Source organism: Sardina pilchardus, chromosome 14, assembly GCF_963854185.1.
Source record: "Sardina pilchardus chromosome 14, fSarPil1.1, whole genome shotgun sequence".
In the NCBI taxonomy this organism is placed as follows: Eukaryota; Metazoa; Chordata; class Actinopteri; order Clupeiformes; family Clupeidae; genus Sardina; species Sardina pilchardus.
This window is the reverse complement of record NC_085007.1, coordinates 28,541,504-28,564,408: the sequence shown is the minus strand read 5'-3', so window position 1 is coordinate 28,564,408 and position 22,905 is coordinate 28,541,504. Positions and strand designations below refer to the sequence as shown.

The following is a 22,905-nucleotide window of genomic DNA, read 5'->3' as shown; positions in this document are numbered from 1 at the left end:
AAGAGACAGAAAACATTTGTTTTTCTAGTAAGTATTTATTGAAAATAAAATGTATTCTAAAATACCTTTTAATGGGGTGTCCTTGTGACCGTGACACTTTTTGGAAAAGCACAGAGCACAAGTACACGAAAAAAGTTATTTCACAAACAGATTTTCTCAAGTATGAACAATTTGATCCCTTTCTAAACTATATGTTATTACATTCTTTATAAAACCTGATCCCTTTCTAAACTATAGGTTATTACTATCTTTATAAAGCCTGATCCCTTCTCATATTGCAAACTTATTTTTTTTTAAAAATCAAACATTGTTTTATGTCACAGGTGATGCATGCCAAAAAGAAAATATTATTCTCAAGACTGTGCTGCAGTCTTCTAACCTGATGGTCCACACTCAATAACATTAATCTTATTCTACCAAAATAAGAATCATAGAAAATTATGTTAAGACTTTAAAAATCACAAGGCATTCTGTGTGCAATAGTGACTTAAGATTACATATCTAAGACTGTCCCTTTCCAGACGAGTCTAAGACCATTATTTAGACAATTAAAGTGCTATATAGCAATTGAATACCTTGATTGTGATTATAAACTGTTCTTGATCTACCAATAACACTCATTAATATACGTGTCACACCCCATACAGTATCTTAAACACTGCTACATTGCAGCCAGCAATGCTGCTACTGGAGGCTATGGATGGTCAGGCAGAAACATTGCACCCAGGAACAGATTTGTTAGCATAGCATACACGCGAGCAGCATAGCAATTGAAATGGTTCTGCTACAATTTTCCTACTTTAAGACGAGAGTGATTCACAATTGAAAAATACTATTAAATTATTTCTGCAACAATCAAAGCAAAAGTGGTTCCTATGATAATGATAAAACACACACACAAACACACACACACACACACACGTGTGGTTTAAGTCCCCTGGTTCAACGAGTAGCCTATCTAATGTCCTCTCTCCACCATCACAGGTCATTCAATACTTTTTGTTTTAAATTTACCCAATCATCTTCACCTGCACTGGTGCTCCACACAGAGCGGTTTGGGCCTCTATTCTCAAACCGTCTCTGCCATTCCTGTGGTCCCTGTTCAGGCACTGTGGCTGTGAAGGCAGTGAATCATCTGCTCTGGGTTGGATCCTTTCCTCCAGAGGCTTGTGGGGAGCTACAGCCGCCAGAACGCTCCCGAGTACAGAGAGTAAGTGTGTGTTTGCGTGGCACAAAGGCCACACACTATTCAACTGTGAGTAACTAGAGAACTCAGAGGCTGGTCTGTCTGGGAGATGGACTCTTTGCCAATACCTGCAGCACACCTGATGCACAAAGGTGCATTCTAAATGTGCAGACAGAGGCGATGCACTTCAGTCCCTAACATTGAGAACAAAACTAAGAGGTAGCCTACACTGCGGTACAATGATAGAAATCTGCATTCTCTGAACATGCACTGACCTGTATGATTTATTGCAGCATGATATAAACAAATAGCTTTAACAGCCTGTGGCCAAAATGTGTTTTTTTGTTTGTTTTTTGGCGTATTACTTTGAGTCTTACTGCTGCATGCGCGATGCAATAAATGATATGGTCAGTGCATTCAGAGAAGAACAACCTATAAAATGTCGACCTTCCATGCAAGGTCACCGTGCCCCCCCCCCACTCCAGAGAGAGCAGCTCCTGCCCCCTCTCAGTGGCCCTATTGCAGCGTTTCCTTCTGATCTCGGTGTTTACTCTGAGCCAGCGGCACCGGCGGCCTGAACCGGAGGAGTCTGGCTGGAGCTAGGCCTTCCCTGCAGCTGCCTGGCCTCCCGGGGACGAGGGGATTTTCCTGGCGAGGAAGGCCTGCACGTGTGGCCAGATCTTGTTGGTTTCGGTCCCTGAGAAGGTCTCCAGGACTCCTTTACTCCTGAGAGCACACACACAGAGAGAGAGAGAGAGAATGTTTGGGTCATTTCTTGAGTTCACGGCGGTGGAATCTGTGTGACCCAAACCGCTGTTACTGACGTGCCGTGCCGTGCCGTGCAGCAGAGTAGAGTGCGGGGAGTTCCTGCAGAGTTGCATGTTTTCACAGGAAATACCAGACACTGGTCTGTTATGTAACCATTGCGTTGAGACACGATGCAGAGCCTGATTAACTCTGTGTGCGATCCAGCTCTACAGATAGTGGGCTGAACTGAGTGTTCAGAGGTCAGACACTAATTCTTCTCTCACAATAGCAAGTCGAACGACCACGCCACAGTTTAGACGACTAAATATGCCATATATTGCAATCAACCTTTCCAGTTAAGTCTAGTAGTGGTGGTTTGCTGTCAAGATTCTACTACCACATAAGTTGTATTCAATAGTTTTTGGAGTTTTTAGTTTTCAAAAGTCAGTTTTCAGTGGAACTGGCAGATGTTTTTCTGAACATTCTAAAGACTAAAACCAACGCCTGTTAGCTTTAGATTGTTGGAGTTTGTTGGGGTAATATGCAAAGCACCTTTAGATAATAGAAAAGTGCATGTAGTTTCCAACATGGCTACCTGTAGTACTTGAGCACAGGTTTAGATAATAACAGGAAGTGCATGTGGTTAAACATGGCTACCTGTAGTACTCCAGCACAGGTTGCGTCTGATGCTCGTAGGATTTCAGTCGTCTGGTGACGGTGTAAGGTGTGTCGTCATCTCTCTGGATCAGGGCCTCCCCTGTGACGTCATCGATGCCCTGGATTCAACAGGAAGAACAGGGAAGCTGTTATGGATGTAATCAGGTATTTCATGTCAAATATCGAAAGTATTGCCAGACCGATGATGATGAATCTCTGGTGGAGTTACTTCTGTGTGTTCTTTCTTTTTAAAACAGTTTATTCAGAGTTGACGTACTACCGTACACAGATACTGTTTGTGAGTTAGGCGTGATTGTTTAATGCAATGCGTCGTCATTGTACATTTTGTATTATGTGAAGGTGCTCATAGTGTAGGATTAAAGCACCCTTCAAATGTATACGATTTCAGAGTCTACTCTGTGCTCAGACAGAGTGTACAAACATCTTTGCATCCTTAAATCTTCTACGCTACAGAATCTTACTTTTGTACATACTGTATTTATTCTTATACATAGCCTTGCTGTCCTTATTCTATTTTTACTGTTTTTTTATGTTATTGTTGAGTGCTGTACTTGAGAGCAAAGATTAACCAGAGTCAAATTCCTTGTTTGTTTTACGCAAACCTGGCCAATATAGCTGATTCTAAAGTCTAAAATGCATTCTCAGTGAGTGTATGTTATGGCACCTGTAATGCACATCTGAATATATTTTACATAACACAGGCAGACAGCATGCGAAGGCAAGCGGGTCTCTGTAATGTACACAAATACAGCTTCCACACAGGGTCAACTCCAGCATATGTGGGTCCTGCGATGACCTTACCCCACCCTAGACACCTTAAACACCCTGAGCTCAGGTGACCTTCAGTGGCAGGTGGCTGGCTGGCATAGCTTAGCTTCACACCCCATTAGCGTGTGAGCAGCGCACAGGTAAATCATTAAATGGGACGTGAAACTCGATCGCGGTCTCTCCAGCTCGCCAGTTGAGTTCCTCCCCACCACGCTCCACTCCACTGGAGCCCTGAGTCTGTTTATCCCTCCAACAATAATCCCCAGAGCTGCCAACGTGTCTGTTTGCTCTGCTTTAATTGCAAGGATGAGTGCAAAGGTCTCTGCTCACATCTCCTCTGTAAACAAACAAATGCTCCAGTGTTCTTAACGACCCCCCCCCCCCCCACCCACACACACACACACACACACACACACACACACACCCCTCCACATGTGTAACAGAGAGGCAGGCTAGAGTGGCCTACTTCAGTTCTGACAGCTTTTCTAATCCTCTGAGTTTTCTGGGTATAATGGCATTATGAAAAGAGTGAGAGACGGAACCCAAAAGTGACACTCCAGGAAGCTAAACGTGCTATTGTGCTCATACATATCTATGCTGAATCACCTAACGTTGTTTGTGCAGTGTTTGTTTGTTTGCTTGTTTGTTTGTTTTTCCTCTCTTTTAACAGTTGTAATAATAATATGTTTTATTTATATAGCGCCTCAGACTTTTAAAGTGACAGAGGTCACTTTAAAAAGTCAACACAAACAGAGCAAACACAGAGCAAGACAACATAAAACAACAACAACAACAACAACAACAATAAAAATGTATGAAAGTGTAGTTTAAATAGGCCAGCCGCCCATCCCCTCTGAGCTCACCCAACCCACGCATTTCTGCCCCAAGTGTGCCAGCCCTCAAAGGCCCCCGCCAACTCTGCAGAGATTACAACACTCTTAATGATCCCCAGCTTGACTAGCGGCATGCAGGAGCCAATAGGAGGTGGGGAGTGTGTGTGTGTGTGTGTGTGGGTATGTGTGGGTGTGTGTGGGTGGGGGGTTAATCTGGAAAAAGTGGGGCATGTTTGGTCTGCCGGCTGGGGACTTACCGGGACCTTGGGGGGGTTGAAGTTGGTGTTGTAGACGCGGCCGCTGGAGAGGTGCACCCAGCGGGAGGTGAGGCGCTCCTTGATGGTGTCGAAAGGCACGTTCAGGTTGATCACAGTGTCCACGCTGCACACGCCATCCAGAGACTCCGCCTGGGCCACCGTCCGAGGGAAGCCTGCCAGCGCAGCGGAGAGAGAGGGAAAGAGAGAGACAGAGACAGCAAGAGAGAGAGGGAGTGAGACAGAAAGAGGGAGAGACAGTGAGACAGAGAGAGAGAGAGGCCCCTGAGAGGGGTTCTTCCCACGGGTGCATCTCCCTCCCTTTACCCCGGAACCCACACACACACACACACACACACACACACACACGCTCCTCTGCTATAGAGAGCTTTTGGCACAATTCCTGACCAGAGCTTCAGTATACTGAAGAAGTGGGGGTTTTTTTTACTTAATAAGACTGAAAATCGAGATCAAAACCCCACCATACTATGACATTTATTTGCATGTTTGGTATAAAATCCTGTTTAAAGGGGACATATTATACCTCTTTTTAAACAAGGTTAGAATTGGTCTCTCCCAAATTGAGCCGTTTCTGGGCTGGCCACGCCTCCGGCTGCGTGTATTGATTACGCTGCTCGTTTCACAGGTGAAAATGACTACAAACAGAGCCGGCATCCAACCACCCTGGTGCTAGGGTTGGTCTATGCAAATTCCCTTAGTATTATATCAGAATAAGGGAGCAATCCAAATGGCTCACAGCAGAATACTATTCTTGACACCAAAGTCTTTCTACTGATCTACAGAAAACGGATGGATGGGTTTTTTTCACGCTTGGAGTGTTTATAAGAACAGTAGAGGCCTAAATATGAACACAAAGGCCCGCAAAAAGTGAGTTTTGCATAATATGTCCCCTTTAACACAAATTATATATCACTATTTTGAACAGAATCATATTATTTCACATCATTTTGTGAACAAACCCAAAAAACAAAAAAAATTGTGGCAGATAAGAATGTCAGACAAGAATGACTTTGTTCATTCAGTATTGCTATCGGAGAAGCACAGTATAGAGTCCTGAACAGTGCTGGAATGGACAACTGACAAGTGAATGGACAGACGAACACAACACTCCATTCTGTTCAGGCAATGCAAGGGCAGTCTGAAGGGCACTACAGCAATCTTGGGGAGGCTTCATTTGAGAAAAGCTCAATGGCAACGTGACAGTGACAACAGGATCGTATGATAGTGACTGCAGCATGATAGCTGTGAGCATGCTGATACACAAACACACAAATGCACAAGTGACCAATGACACACACCGCTGTGGTAGGCGGGCCAAAGAACTCTACTTTACCGTCGAGCAGCCAGCTGGTCTTCTCCATGCTGCGCAGGTTTGATAAGATGAGGCGGGAGATGACGTCATCAGGCACTAACTGACCCTGGTCGATGCACGACTTCATGAGAAGGCCCAACTCTGTGGCAGAAAATACATTTGAAAAGATTTCAAGAGTTATTTGGAGTTCAGGGGAAGCTATGCGATTATTTACAATGTATAGTCACATAATGTGAATTACAACCCTCTTAAGAACTTAATAAGTTGCTTAAAAACTTTCAATGAGTAAGCACAGTACTATTGTCATTGAACAGCAGAATAAAATGCAGTATTTTTTCAACCGGGCAAGGTCAGCACAGCAGCCACCTGTGTGGAAAGGTTGTTTTGATATAAACTGCTCCACGAGTGTACATAATTTAAGTGGGGCAGAATCAAATGACAACATCAGCATGACCTCTGCTTTTTTTTCCAAGAGAAGGCCTTGCAACACTGTAAGAGTTGTGAAATCTAGTGTGAAGTCTCTATGCAGCTAACCTTGATTGCCATGTGTGTTTTGCTGCAAGGTTTGAGCGTTATGTTATAGAGTGAAGGTCAAGTCAGGATGTGTTTTTTTCACTTCTTATCGGACGCCAGAGAATATCCTGCCTGTCTTATGAGCAAGGATAAAGTCCCTTCAGATAGGAGCTCTTTTCCTGTTCATGCTAACAGTAGGCTGTGAAGTGCATTTATCATTCTGATTCATATATGTGAACTTTTCTGTTTACATTAGCTACCAACAATCATGCAAGTAATTATTCACCAGAATCTGTATTTAAGATATAAAGATGTTTTAAAAGGTATATTTGTACATTTATTGCTGTTTGCGTAATCAAAACTTTGGCAGCAACGTTAGAGTTTAAAGCCAAGGCTCCCCTCATGGTTGAGTGTGTTTGTATGCATAGGGGAGTGAAGAACTTATTCAGAGGAGCCAACTCTGTTCCTTCCTGGATCCATTTCAAGAAAAGAAGAACAGAAAGTTTTGTTTAGGTTAGAGTAGGCTGCTGTTAACTCTAACTCAGCAGCAGAATTTGTGCTGAAGATTGAGAATGCTATCAGCACATTTATTTTGGTTCTGCATTCACACTGACAATTCTGAACAGGTTTGGTGTCTCTCTTATGCACCAGCTCAAAGCATGACTTTGATATTTTCGTTCCTTTAATTTAGTCACATGATCGATTTTATCTATTTTATATAGTGCATGTAATGTTGAAGATCAATTCTCTCTGACAGCATCACACGAGGGTGTAACGACGCACACCTCTCACGTAGCGCACGTTTGGGGCGCAGTGAGATGTCAAAGCTCCTGTCAGCTCCCCTCAAACTACAGGCATTCGCTCCTGTGGAGTCGAAACTATTTACAACCTGATGAAGTGTTGTTTAGAACACCGTTCAGTCATGAGAGTAAACGCGTCTGGAGAGTAAACGCGTAAAATGAATAGGCCTACTCAATTTATCAAAATCAAATGGTTTACAGCAAGACAAAAATAAAAATATCTGCCATGAGAAAGTGCGCATTTGCCATACTTTGCAATGAAGGGTTCTTCAAAGACACATTAGGCCTACTGTAAGCCGAACAGATGAAATTGACATAATTAACATCAACGAAGGATCATGACCTTCTGACGGTATAAGGCAATGTCATGAAAAGGACACACTATCTGGTTAAACTGATATTGTTGATTATCTGATTGTAATTGCTTTAAATGGAAGTGTGTGTGTCAAATGACGTGCAATAGCCTACATTGACCAAACTGGCTGAGGCTTTATTTGACAGGTTGGTTGAGAAAAGTTTACACGCATGATAAATGCATCTCCACAACAACAGTCTTCCAACTCTCCGTAAGCGTTAGGGCTGATGTTGTAGCCTACCTATACCACAACAGGAAATTGTATTTCCGCCGTTATTTTCCATGGTGCAGTAACATACAAAACAATTTGCAATAGGTTACACCGTAGCAACTTCGTTGGTCTGACGACATTTGATGAAGTGTAACGTCAGTTGCCAGTTTGACGCACATCGCCGTTACTGCATTACCTGTTTTTGCCTCGATGTTCGCCCTTAGAACATCCCCGCTGGAGAGATGCTTTAGTCCAAAAGTTTTAGTTATGCGGTCGGATACTGTGCCTTTCCCAGAGCCTGGTGGTCCCATTATGACCGCGCGAAATACCGTGCGCAAAACCATTTTAAATGTCTTCTTGCAAATCTAGTCTGTAAAAAAAATGCGCTATGGCATACTCGTTTAGTCCCAACAACCCCCTCTATGTGTCCTCAAAAGCTAACTTATTCAAACGCAGCCATGCTTGATCATGACGGGTAGTCTGTAAACTGATCGGCTCATCCTCTTGGTCTTGAAAATAAGCCTTCCTCTCCGCTACATTGTATACTGACGCGGAGGAGGTGGAACGTAAGCACTCCAGGAAGTCCATGAGGAACGTGCAGCGTAGACAACTGAAGAGCACATGAGGACATCTTTTGATCGTGGCAGTGGAGATACGATAAACGCAATGGTATCCTATATGTTAAAACTCGATGTCTTATATAACGGTGTTATGTAATACGTGTGGTGATGATGGGTTAAATGCTGCGGCCTACATTTCAGTTTGATAAATCCTGGTGGGATATGCTTCACCGATGTTTTGGATTTGGCAATTGGCACAGACGCAAACACGGATAGGCTTGTCATTAAGAGGTGATTGTCAGATTGGGGTTAGACATTCAGTTCAGCCTGTGTGTGCGCGCACTGATGACGGTTTCCATTGTATGTTTTCATAAAACATTAATTACACGGAGTAGCCTAGTCTACATCCGATTCTAGTGTGCCTTCTTTATAGGCTACGTTGCAGATTTATCCTGGGAACCTGTTGTTATAATTGAACATTAGATATTTTTGATTGCATTGCTATAGGCTACTACAACCTTATTACATGAAGCTAAATCGCCTCATATTGCCATGTCAACCCATTCCGTTCCAACTCTGAGGATAAAATAGCCTTAGGCACAGTGTTGCAACGTAGACTATGTAGCCCATAGGCTATGCTATTGAAAATGATTAGGATTCAATTATAACCAGTGTGATGTTATACTATCTTATACTATCAATAATGGTCAAGGTGTCAGCTTAACTCAATTAGGTTGAAATAAGAGACAGGCCTCCACACTTTTCCGCTGTTCATACTTTGTCGTCGTCAAACAGCTTTTGGTTAAATCAACACCCCCATTAGCCAAAAATTAATTAAAGGTGACATAGAATGGAAATCATTTTTTTCTTGGTTTTCATGAATTATGAGAGGTTGTGCATAAACAAAGAGCTATCATGAACATGAGGCATGGTTGTGCCCTCCTTCATATGAAAATCTTGAACTTAGAAATAGACACTAAAAAATGGGCGATTCAGCAAAACTGCTTGCTTGTGATGTCAGACATCGTAAAGCCATTGAAGTTCAATTGGGGTTGCCAAAGAGGGGAATATCGAGGCGCCATTTAGTCAAACGGACCATTTCAATACCCAGCCTAAATATATGGTTTTAATTAGTCTTGTAAAATTGCAATTGAGTTGTTTCTTTTTAAATCAAAGTTGAATATATACTATTTTAACATCAGCGAACACAGTGCAATACTCAATTCATCCATTCTATCCCAGATAGCAAAACTACACTGGGACGGAACTGGGCCACATCTAACACAACATTCGGCACGGATCTGCATAATGGACCTGATACGGCGTCCAAATGCACATCGGTCCAAAATTGTTTTGGATACGTTTGACGGATCTGCGGCAGATATGAACTTGCACTCGTCCAGGTCCGTCCCAGATAGCAAAACACACCTACCACGACATCCAGCACGGATCTGAATAGTGGACCTGATCCGGTGTCCAAACGCACATCGGTCCAAAATTGTTTTGGATCCGTTTTACTGATCTGGTGCTAATAAGGGCTAAGATTGCTCCCAACAAACAAGATAACGTCCCGGCGATGATTCAGAGCATTTTAGATGAACGTATTTCTCACCGCGACGTAAAAAGAGGAAGAATCTAATTTCCTCCACTTTCACCCAATGTACTTTTTGTACCTCCACTTTCACCCCCATGTAATTCTGTCACGAATTTCATGGCGTGCGCTGATTATTAATGGGAGTGAAACACCTGTCATTGTAGTTAGGTAGACATTGGCCTACAGCAATGATTAGCAATTAGACCTATGTACATTATTTGAATCTATGATACTAATTAGTCTTACCTGTGAATGCGGCTTGTTGAATGATGATGACGTCCAGATGGTTACTTCAGTTTTTAATTAGCTGGATATTTATACCCGGTTAGGTCTGATACTTTCACGACTACGGTGTATTTTCCCCCTAATAAATTACTAAGTCAATGGTCATATCTAGTAATGTTGTTGTTCAAAACATCAGTGGAGTAGGTTAGCCTATAAGCTAAGTCCCAACCACATTGTTTCAAAATTCAAAACTAATATTTGCAATGCATGCTGGGAAGCAAACCTCAACAAAGTAGGCCTACACAAAATATAATTAAAGTTATCAGAGAATGTTTAGGTTATATTTTATATCTAAACCATGAGGTTTATAAAGACATAAAATTGTGACAAGCAGTATCCTTAATTCTTCTGCAAAGTTTTTTTTATAGTGGTGACCAGTTGGGGATGTTGTGAATGTCTGCCTAAAGTCATATGTAATATGGGACCTATTGCAGATCCGTACCACAGACAAGAAGCGGACCCGTACCACACATAAGAGGCGGAACCGCATTGCAGATCCGTACCACACAATAAGCGGACCCGTACCACACACAAGAAAAGTACCACACACAAAAAAAGTATATATTCTATTCTAAGAGGCCGTACCACACACACAAAAAGTATGTATTCTATTCTAAGAGGTGGAACCGTATTGCAGATCCATACCACACACAATAAGCGAACCCGTACAGGTCCGCTTCTTGTGTGTGGTACGCATCTGCCATACGGGTCTGCTTATTGTGTGTGGTAGGCCTACGGATTTGCAATACGGGTCCGCTTATTGTGTGTGGTACGGGTCTGCTTCTTGTGTGTGGTACGGATCTGCAATAGGGCTCGGGCACACGCCTTGCATTCTAGGAATATAGCCACCATGTTGGTAGCGTACCGAACGTAATATCCATTCATTCAGATGCAGAAGACAAGAAGCAGAAATATAGTATTAGCGATTCTTTTCCTCTTGCGATCGTGGGTTGCGCTGTTACACCCAACTACACAGCACCAAGAAGGCAAAAACTAAGTAACAGGAACACACTAATAGGCGGGAGTAAATCCATAGACTATAAACCATAAACTAAGGAGTGAGGCTGCCAATATGGCTGTGCCTCTGAAGTTTTCACGTCATGATCCCGAGACCTATTCATGGGTTTCATCAGGTCCCTTTCCACAGGTGTATACAATCAAGCACCTTAATTATCAATGCAGACTGCATGGTGCTTGATACACCTGTGCAAAGGGACCTGATGAAACCCATGGATACGGGTCCGCTTCATGTGTATGGTACGGATCTGCAATACGGGTCTGCTTGTGTGTGTAGTACGGGTCTGCTTGTTGTGTGTAGTACGGATCAGCAATACGGGTCCGCTTATTGAGTGTGCTACGGGTCCACATATTCTGTGTGGTACGGATCTGCAATACGGGACCGCTTATTAGGTGAGGTACAGGTCCGCTTATTTTGTGTTGTAGCCTACGGATCTTCAATACGGGTCCGCTTATTGTGTGTGGTACGGGTCTGCTTATTGGGTGTGGTAGGGGTCCACTTATTCTGTGTTCTACGGATCTTCGATACGGGTCCGCTTATTGGGTGTGATAGGGGTCCGCTTATTCTGTGTTGTACGGATCTGCAACACGAGTCCGCTTATTGGGTGTGGGCTACATCTGGCCCACAGTCAGATACCGTAGGTCCGCTACATACGGATCTAAAGGCTTTCATGCGGATCCGGCCCAAAGGAAATTGCTATCTGGGATGTCCTCTTTTTTAAGGTTATTTTTTTGGGGGGCTTTTTATGCCTTTAATTTGACAGGACAGTAGAGAGAATGACAGGAAGCGAGTGGGAGAGAGAGCTGGGGTGGGATCCGGAAAGGACCACGGGGCAGGAATTGAACCCGGGTCGCCGGCGTGCGGTGCAGGTGCCCCAGCCAGTTGCGCCACGGCTGGGGCCACTCTATGTCCTCTTTCAACCAAGCACTACATTGCTACGTGTACCACGAGGTATAGGTTTCAGACTGCAAGCTTTATCTCTTTCGAAGACATACATACGCTCTTAAAAAAAGGTGCTATAGAATTAAAAATGGTTCTAATGCTTGCTTCATAATGGCACACCTAAATGGTTCTCTTAACCATTTTGAAGGTTTCAGCAAATGAACTCCCAATGCAAGGGCTGAGAACCAAAGGGGCGTAAGTGACATTTTGGTCAAAATTGAGTTATGTATATCACCTGAAAGCTCTTGATGAGCTCTCTTAGCTGTCAAATTTATTGACGTAAAATATTTATAAATATATAGTTATTGAACAAAAACCAAAGGTCTATAACTGTGAACATATAGAAGCAGTTAGATTTGTTTTGGCTCTCCTGTAAAGTTGGTGAAATGTCACTTACGCCCCTTTGGTTCTCAGCCCTTGAATTGTTCTTTAAAGGGGACATATCATACCTCTTTTTAAACGAGGTTAGAATTGGTCTCTCCCAAATTGAGCCGTTTCTGGGCTGGCCACGCCTCCGGCTGCATGTATTGATTACGCTGCTCGTTTCACAGGTGAAAATGACTAAAACAGAGCCGGCATCCAACCACATATGTTAGACCCTGGTGCTAGGGTTGGTCTATGCAAATTCCCTTAGTATGACATCAGAATAAGGGAGCCATCCAAATGACTCACAGCAGCATACTTTCTTGACACTAAAGTCTTTCTACTGATCTACAGAAAACGGATGGATGGGTTTTTTTCACGCTTGGAGTGTTTATAAGAACAGTAGAGGCCTAAATATGAACACAAAGGCCCGCAAAAAGTGAGTTTTGCATGATATGTCCCCTTTAAAGCCTGCATGGTCATATAAAGTATAAAGCACCCCAAAAAAAACTTTTTAAAGAATATGTGTAATGCCGCCTGCTACAGGTAGAGGATGTCCCACAGTAGCCAAACAACAGCCAAGCCTGTTCATCATCAAAACAAAATCCCCAACAAAGCAACCTTCAAGGACAAAAAACAGCATCACATTACTTTAATCCTTTAACTGATGCTTCTATCCAAAGCAACTAAAAAAGAAAACGATCAAGGTTACCATCAGGACAGCCGTGGAGAGCATTTCACAGGGGTTATCAAACTGACACCTAGGTGAACCCTGCCTGACCTGCCAGCGAATTTGGATTTCCCCCGTCAGCTCAGGCTGGAAACCTGCATATCTATCTCCCTGCTTCCTGTCTTCAACCTTTGGGTCCAATCACAAACTAGCTTATCCAAAAGACACATCAGATCGTTGGTCTGATTGGTTGAAGGACTGTCCAAGCGTACGAAGTCATTTGAACGGTGCTCAGATCACGCCTCTTGTGCAGTAGAAATAAAGCGCAGACTCCCCAGACTAACGTTCAATCTTAAAAGATTGAGCTTAGTATGGTGATAGCCAGACTAGCAGGCACAAGTATCAATAAATTCTCTGGTCATTCCTCTTTGGTGCTGTAGCCATGTATGATCTCATCAGCAGCATAACCAGACAAGCCTTAAAGTTATGGTATTTATTCCCATCGCTGTGTCTTTGCGTGTCTATGCGTTTGTGTGTGTGTGAGTGTGTTTGTGTGTGTGTGTTGTAGTAGGCCTTTGTGCAAAGCAACCATGCAAAGAAAATACAGTACTTTCTTTATTTAGTCTGAGCTTTATGACTCATTATGTGGGTCATTTATGAAACAAGTTCCATTTGCAGCCATAACTTTTAATGAGATGCATAAGGCACAAACTAGAGCCAAGTGTGTTTCTAAAGCTTACAGCAAAATAATTCAAGGATTCTTGTTAACATGAACTACAAGAAAATGCTATTCTTAAAGACTATCACTCTATTTTTAACCATTTTCTACAAGTACATGGCAATTTCCATGTTTCCGGATTAACTAACATGACATTTACATCTAAAACATACCACATAAATGTTATATTCTTATCAAACTTTTGTTATTTTCAGAATTAAATACATTTTCTTGATGACATTAGACATATTTTTTCAGAATAAAGTCATGTTTTTTTGGTAAATATTTTATGATTTTTTTGCTTCTGGTTTGACTTACTCACATATCACATTGACTTGTTTTGCTTGTTAACACTATTACTTGAAATGAAATTACAATAGACAACTTTTAATAATATCTGCTTGTAGAGCACCCAAGAAAATAAGCAGAAAAATGCCATTCTTTTACATTGTTTATTTGTTGTTTTTTCATCACTAAACGTAGTCTTATCATGACAAATATCCCTGTCAGAGATTGTCTTTGTAATTTTGGATAATATGTAGTTGATTCTGAACCACAGTATATCTTGTAATACATTGCTGGCTAAATGAATGTAATTCATATGTTATTACTGTGATCTATGTAATGTAAAGTAATGTAAATGTAATGAAAAGTAAACTTAAATCTAAGATCTTGCCCTCAAATGTTCTTTAGGACTTGTTTTTGCTTGTGTTGTGCATTCATTCCCATAGACCTCTAGCCTAGAAATGTAGACGCACCCTAGCTGCAAAAAATATTTTTTGCCTAGCGGGATGGTCTAGGGTCGCAACGTTAAGGCCAAGCCTGCGTTCGACACCAAGTCAGTCGGTCCAATCAGAACACTCTATCTGTGTACGGAGTCCTTGAGCCCGCCTTAGCTCACCTTCGGCTTCCGATATTGACGCCAGGGGGTTGGACCATGCGTCCTCGTTTGACGAGTTGGGTGTGAGACCGTGTTGCAACAACCACAGAGAACAACGAAAAATGGATGGGGCAAACGAAGCGCGCTCATTTGAATCGGCTTTGGAAGAGTGAAGGTTGAGAAGAAAGAAACACTCAAGTCATTCGTTTTAAAGAAGGATGTATTTGCCGTTTTGCCGACCGGCTACGATTGGTCACAAGTGCTGGCCTATTACGTGCAGAGTAGTTTGAAAGACACCGGTTCATCCCACCCACAGGCTTCAGCTCTGTGAATGGTCCGACTCCAGACATACATTTCTGTATAGTTTGGCTCGCCAGGCTAATAGACCTCTGAAGTTCGCCTACAAAAAAGCTACCATCTTTGCCCAAATAAGGAGATCCGGTATCTTGAGATTTTTCCTATGGGAAAATAACAAGGGGATTTTCAATTATTGACCTGTTAAACTCTCGCAGGGATGATGACATTGGAAATGCAGACGTTTTTCGCTACACAGTTTTGTCTACTGCTGTTTAGTGGATACTGTGATCTTCGGTAGGTGAAGATGGCACACTTTGATCTTTGCTACCCCAGAGCTAACTTACAATGCAACTTGTCATAGGCAGTTAGCTTCAATTAACTCACAGATCTCTTTATATGGGCAAAGATGGCAGCTTTGGATTCTTTTTGTAGGCGAACTTCAGAGGTCTATTTCATAAGACCAGACACTAGAGGGCGCCCTTAAACCAAGCCCAATAAATGTGTTGCATGAAGACTGAGAGCCCTGACAGGTCAGGTGCACATGAGGAAAGTCAGACTTGCTGATGCCACCTTTTAAGAGACATATTTCATTCATATCACAAGAGCTTAACATCGTACATTCATATAATTTGTCAGCTTGTCAAGAACAGCAGCACTGGTAGAACTAGAGCGCTGAATGATCAAGATGATACACAAGATTATAATGAAAACATTGTACTATAACAGCAGTTCTTGAATTTTTGTTGCCTTTTTTATGGACCTGTAGGCTTCATGAGTTTGTACCTGGATTATGAACCACAGTAACCAGTGTGGGCGGCACGCCGGGGTGCTTTATTTTTACTCTCCCATCTGAATTAATTCAAGCTAGACCAAATAAGGAATAATTTAATCTTCCAGAAAAAAAAATGGAAATTGGCACAATATGCCTCTCAAAATATAGGCTAATTTGTCTTTCTCGAAGCCTGAGTTCCAGAGTTTGGAGGTTTCTAATAGCATATGAGTCAGCACCCATTCAGCCCTTTCAGCATCTGTGTCTGAAAGACAATACACACGTGGGCCAGGTGTGTGTGAATGGTGAACAGCCCAGTTTGAAGGTTGGAGACAGCATGAAGGGGACACGATGGAAAATGTGTTTAAAAGCATGGCGTGGGCGTGGACCAGCATTGTAAAACATAGGGGTGATAAACCAGTTAGGAATATGATAAGAAGAACATGTTGAAGTGATAGGGTCCTCAGAAGGGACAAGTTTGCAATGACATGTAAAATGCAGAAATTGAATCCATGGAATCCAAAATCTTTGTGACAATTCTGATTCTAACAGCAGAGTGTTCTGAAAGGATACAGAGCAGACGGAAAAAACGCCATACTTGGAGGAAGGAAGGCAGTGTCACCTCGGAGACAGTGGCTTGCACCACCCATTGGCCCAAAGAGCACAAGTATCCAGGGTTGAGTCACCGGATCGTTTCTCAGACTCACTCACTAGAGGTGTGGACTCGAGTCACATGACTTGGATTCGAGTCAGACTCAAGTCACGATTTTGATGACTTTAGACTCGACTTGACAAAATTAAAAATGATTTGGAACTGGACTTGGACTTCCATGCTATTGACTCGAGACTTGTAATGACTTGTAATGACTTGCAGCATGGGTCAAATTATTTGTAGACTATATCTTATAAAAACATAACAATTTCCTGCCCATTCAGCAGCCTCAAGTTAATCGTTAACGTTAACACCTGCAACTCAGCTTTACTTTGCATGGAATGCAGGGTCTAAGCTTACTCCTGCGGGCATGTTTATTACCTCCACCAAGGAGGTTATGTTTCATCTGGGTTTGTTTGTTTGTTCGCAAGATAACTCAAAAAGTTATGGATTTCAATGAAATTTTCAGGGAAGGTCTGAAATGACCCAAGGAGAAAATGATTAAATAGGAGGGATCCGTATCACCATCTGGATCCTGGAGGCAGTTATGTTTTCGCTTGACGGAGGTTTGCGCTCTCTGAGTGCTTTTCTATTTAGCTTAGCCTTCATTTGCACCAACTGGTTTTCTATCGCTCATTTGCATATCAAGTCAATCATATGTCACTATGTGGGGAGTGTGGGCACAGTATTCTGTACATGCTTGCTCTACACAAAGAGGTTAGCCACTTGTGTGACTTGCCAAATAGTGCACCTTGTCCCACTTCTGCTCACTACCCATCTCACTCACTCTCCGACTCATTTTTTCTTCACCCCAATGTCACCTTTCTCCTGGCAGTCTATAACTAAAATAAAAAAGCCTGACAAAAAAGAGGAGCGTTGGTCAAATGTGGAGTGTTCTTTTATGTTCGGTTTGGTTTGCTACAAGTTGCCTATAAAAAGTAGATTTTTAATAGTACAAAGACAGCATGCATCTGCTAAAACCAACAACCAGACAAACAAAAACAATTATACAAAGGTGCAGAGAGGAGAAGCAGCTGAGGGCAAAAGTTGGGAATATAAGGAAGTGAAGGAGAGGAGGAGCTTGTTGTATGTCTCTTCTTTTTTAAATAAGTCAATTCAAGCATACAATGTTGTTGTTTATTAACAGAAGCTATGATTAAAAGTACTTCAGTGTTTTTAATGAGTCATTAAATCTCACCACAAGATGGCATCATAGAACACCATTTAGCTGTAGTTTACATAGGCCTACCATCAGTCCAAGTGATTACTGTAACAAATCTGATAAATATGTAAATAAAAAAAAAAACTGTTCAAAAACGTTCAAGAGAGGCAACTTATAAAACCTTTGGGAGCCGAGGGGAAGGCAGCCTGTATCCGAAACATAATTTAAAAGATCTGCCGCAACCTGTGATTTCCACTTTAAATATTTTCCCACAGTTCAGATGGAAACTTCCAACATGTTTTTTTTGCCTGAGGCAAAGAACAAGAGTGTGAATTTTATGGTCCAGCCTCACTCATGGTTGTCTGGTCATGTATTTGGGTGTGTAAAAACATGCAACATACACCTTAATTATACTGGTTTGACTGCTCCATTGCCCAATAGCTGCCCGCATTTACAGAATACCCGAGTCTTATCTTCTTACCGGTAGAATTACAGCAACTCATCTCATAGGCCTAGACATTGAACCAGGTTTTGAAACATAAAATCCTTTAGTATTTTTAAGAGATTTTAAGAGGCTATTTGTCATCAGATGCCTGATGAAAACAAATGTGACAAATTGATTCAAGATCTTTCTCTTATCTACATAAAATGATAATGTAATCTATAAATAGTCAAAATGACAGCTGTGCATCACATGAAGATGTAGTAGGCCTCTATTTCCTGGCTCATATCTCCCTTCCTTGTGGATGATGTCATAGCCTACTGTGCAATCCATAAGGAGTGGCCACAACATTTGATTCCTCAGTGAGTCACTTATTCCAGTGTGCTTTGACAACGGCCAGATCTACATACAGAGATTTTAAGCACTGATTTCAGCTTTGGTATTTCCATAATATTCTTTATCCATAACAAGCAGCTAAGATGCAGTCTTTCAGACTGTACAGTAGGCTATGTCGCCTGCTACCGGCTTATTAGTAGTGAATAAAAAATGTTAGCAAAATGTGTATCGTTATGCGTTAATAAATGTGTACTGTGGGAATATGTGTATCTAAAAAGAGGGTTCAGGCAAGAGGCGTGCTGCACCTTGGGACACATCCCATGGGACGCACCTGTGCATATGTGTTCATGGAAAACCGTTGGAGAGGCCCTCAATACGGCCCTGGCTTTGGCATGCGCTTTCACATGCCACGGCGACACAACAAATGAGCCAGCTGGAAATTGTGGTAGGCTTGTTTGAGAAACTGTAACCTCACTTGTGAAGTAAATCTGAACTTCTGTTTAAGGCCTGTAGCCAGGAAATAGACAAGAGACTTTGCTGTAACTCATGCCTATAGGAGAGGAGCAGTGCCATTCTCATGCCAGGTAGGATAGGCTATACGGTATATTAGTAAGAAATTACCCACACAGCGAGCTCCCCTTTTTTTCAAATGCGTTCAGTGACATTTCCAGTAGGCCTATCATGGCTCTTCCTCTATTTGAGAGGCTCAAAACTTATAAATGTACCTTACCTTAATAAATGTAATTATGGACAGCCTATAGATTTTGGATTCATAGTTCAACACAGTCAAATGAAGAATATGACAGCTGAGATCTACACAACATGCATCATAGCCCAATGATGAAGCCTCAGTTAGGCCCTAAATTCAATTGATTCTTTAAAATCATATTTCATGTCTGTCACCCATAGCCTGTCAATTATAAGACCCTGGTCAGTGGTCACATCACACTATTTAACGCCTATAAAAAATGGGCGTTAAGATCACATATCACGACACACATAAAATGTAAGGTAGCCTAAATAAATGTCCATAAAATAAGTTAACAACATTGCCTAAATAATGGCTGTGCCCACCAGCCTACCCTCTGTCAAACACGGACCATCCCACATACCAACTCGGCTACTACGAACTCCACCCTCTGCGTAGTGTTCACCAAGAGCCTTCCGATCCGGCTATCATTCGGGGTTTCGGCAGTAGCCTCTACTGCGCTCTAGGGCCAAGTACTACGGAGACAAATACAGATTACGGGACAACCATGGCCCTCCTTGATCTTGCCATGCAAGGATTCTCCATCTTCGGATTTTGCTTATTTATTGTTCTCTGGCTCATGCATTTCATGTCGATCATCTATGTGTGAGTATTGCTTTCAGATGTCTTGCTGTTTTGAAAAGGCAACACGCTAGCTTGCTAACGTTACCTAGCGAAAGGTAGCTCTAGCGTATGATCTCGTCCATACATAGACTACGTGGAGCGCATTGCTTAACTAAGGGTAGCTAGGTGGCTAATGTTCTTGTATAGTCCTTTAAAGGGCCTGTGATGCGCTTAGTAGTTCAGCTGACTTTATTTAAATGTATGTAATTATAACGATATGTTTGAAGATGTGTTGCTGTTCATTAATTATGATACACGTTGACTTTTTCATTGTCAGATAGCCAGACATTCCATCTGTCTGTTAGCTTAGTTGTCAGCAAGCTAACGATGGATACAGTGAGATGACTGACTAGCTAATACCTTTCCATGGTTACAGCAATACGGTGAGTCGGGTGCATTTTGACAGTGGCAGCGAAAGACCACCACACAGCAACTGCACAACAGCTAACTGCAAAGTATGTTATCCAAATCAGGGACATATTAATTTGCAAGCAGAGTCAATTATACTGGGCTTGTACAAGGCAGTCTGTCTGAGTGCTTTGCTCTTGTCGTATCGACACTACTTGTGAGTGGCAGCCATCGCCAGTCCACCCGGCTTCGGGTTATTTTACCAACGCCATTCACCCTACTAAATCAAAAGGTTGTCGATGTAGGAATTTGTCGTATGATTTTCGTGGCAACTAAGTGTACATTAGTATGTTATTGTGGGTTATCAAGACTAACCATGTAACGTTACAGGCGAAATTACCCTCTGAAATAGCCCAGGGGACAACGACCACAGCTACCTGACAGCTCCATTTAACGTTAACGTTAGTGTGATAGATTTAGAATATTAGCTAGGTTTATGGTTTAGGAACAATGGCTAACAGTATCGTTGTCGTATCATTTTATCGGATTGCTGCTCTAACTGCAACTGGGATCATAACGTTACCTTAAAACACACAACGTTAGACTAGATTAGTATCTGGCGAGCTCCGTTTTGGACGTTAGCTAACATGGATAATGTTAGCAGCATACACTTTACTTTAACTCGTTAGCACTAGATTAGCTATCCAACAGAAAATAACCCGTCGTTCCAACTCATTCTATGGGTTTGACGTTACTCACTTATCTTGTTATCATGTTGAGTTAAAATCGCGGAGTTACTGACACTGGTCTGTTGATGACGCTTGTATCAGTCTCCAGGTGTAAATATTGATTTAGCCTACAAATACTTATCAAGCTCGCTTCTGTGAAACCAGTGGGTTGGCTGGCACCACGTCGTGGTGGTCATATGATAACGGCTGACTTCCTTCAGTCACAATAGTGCCGTTCATGTGATGTCCCGGTGAGACCATGGGTGAGACACGCAGAGGATACAAGGATTTGTTTTTGCTGTTAATCGATAACAACGCCGAAATGTACTAGTTTACATTGGGAGCCTAACAGTACCAGTAGGATATTAACCAGATAACTTACCTTACCCATACTTTGTTTACTGACAGTGACCGAAAACTTAGTGGATAAGTCGCAAATAATCTAATAACCAAGAAAGAACCAAGAGGCCCTCTAGGCTAGTATCAGCAAATATCCTTGATTAGGCCCTGCTTCAACCCTGTGGTATATTGGTATGAGGATATTATGTTAAATTCTGGACATCCCTGGAGAATGATATCAGTGTATTTCTCAACATTGTTGAAATGGACTGAACACTGTATCACACCAGCTTTCATCTTAAACCTCCTGCCCCATGCAGAGGTCCATTAAACCATTTACATGTGTCTGTTAGTCAGTATTGTTGCACGTTTTGTGCAGATTTACACATGAATGCAAGTAATGTTTTGTAAAGTGGCCTCTGCTTCTTGGATTACACCGTGTTGCATGTCTGAATGGCTTTCAGTGGTAGGCAAATATCGTCTGTTATGCTGTGGGGCCTGTCCAAAAATGGTGCTACATCAGAGCAGTCTGCATTGTAAGCTAAGCCATGTCATGTTTTGGTTTTAACACTATTGAATATGCAGTAGAGTCTGGGCATTGGAGTGGAAGGGGGCACTCTGTTCCTCTGTCTGCTAGGCCACCGAGATGATGACGATGATGATGATGATGATGATGATGGGGAGAGAGAGAGGCTGTGTGTGTGTGTGTGTGTGACTGACTGTGTTTGAGTGTGAGAATGAGAGAAACTGTGTTTGTGTGTGTGTGTGTGTGAGAGAGAGAGAATATGTGTGTTGTTTGAGAGTGAGAGATTGTGTGTGTATGAGTGAGAGAAACACAGAGAGAGAGGAGTGTGTGTGTGTGTATGTGTTAGTGTGTGAGAGAAACAGAGAGAGAGAGAATATGTGTGTGTTTGAGAGTGAGAGATTGTGTGTGTGCGAGTGAGAGAAACACACAGAGAGAAAAGGAGTGTGTGTGTGTGAGAGAGAAAAAGAGAGTGTGTGTGTGAGAGAGAGAGATGGGCAGAGTAGCAGAAGTGTCCCTCAAAGTAACTAGAGCGTAAGAGGGAAGGGTACATCCGGCCAAGTGTGCTGGGCTCTTCCCCGAAATGAACCTAGAGGGAAGAATCGGCCACCAACCCCCACCTCCACCCTCCCATCGCCCTGCACCTCCACAAGAGGCCATTTAGGGAGATCACCGCTGCACCCTCAAGTATTGGGTCCCTTAAGCGTGTTCTCTGCTCTTTTGTTGCGTCGGACTTTGGAATTATGCCCTCTTGCCCAATCCTTCCCTACGCCCCAATCAAAATAAAACAGCTAAATATAGCTTATGGGCCCAGAGTGCTGCCCTGTGCCGTTATTTTGGTAAAGTATTGGCCCATTCTGACTTGTAGTGCTGCTCAGTGACATTCCTTCACCTAATGATGTCAGCATACCAGGAAATGCTCAAATGCTTTTTCACTCAGACTACGAGGTGCAGGGTCCGTATCAGTCGAATATGAACATCAGTGTCAAAGATCTGATGTGATCTAGCCTTGCATCACGCTTCTTTTGAAATGACAGAGCTTGAAATGAAACGATTGTCTGCAGATGGTGGCGTCTGTCCAGTTAACAGCTGAGGGGACCTGTGTTCCAGCCACTAGGCACTCCGGCTGGCCTAGGCCATGTTCAGCTCTGGGGTGGTTGATTGCAGTTTGGCGTGTGTGTGTGTGTGTGTGTGTGTGTGTGTGGTTGCAGTTCAGTTTGTGTGTGTGT

The 22,905-nt window shown here is 42.5% G+C and overlaps 2 protein-coding genes across 2 annotated transcripts in view; one reads left to right on the top strand and one right to left on the bottom strand.

Annotated features, from left to right (window-relative positions):
- Positions 1-15: 15 nt before the first annotated feature.
- ak3 (adenylate kinase 3) lies at positions 16-8,294 on the bottom strand. Its single transcript, XM_062555255.1, has 5 exons — positions 7,875-8,294; positions 5,821-5,940; positions 4,470-4,642; positions 2,591-2,709; positions 16-1,912 (listed from the first exon to the last, which is right to left on the bottom strand). The coding sequence occupies exons 1-5, from the start codon at positions 8,020-8,022 to the stop codon at positions 1,786-1,788; spliced, it is 687 nt and encodes a 228-aa protein (XP_062411239.1). The 5' UTR covers positions 8,023-8,294; the 3' UTR covers positions 16-1,785.
- An 11,267-nt stretch (positions 8,295-19,561) lies between these two features.
- ugcg (UDP-glucose ceramide glucosyltransferase) overlaps positions 19,562-22,905 on the top strand; it is a 35,141-nt gene continuing 31,797 nt past the window's right edge. The window contains exon 1 of the mRNA XM_062553818.1: positions 19,562-19,720. Within this exon, the coding sequence (XP_062409802.1) occupies positions 19,623-19,720 (98 nt within the window). The 5' untranslated portion in view covers positions 19,562-19,622. The remainder of the gene's footprint in view (positions 19,721-22,905) is intronic.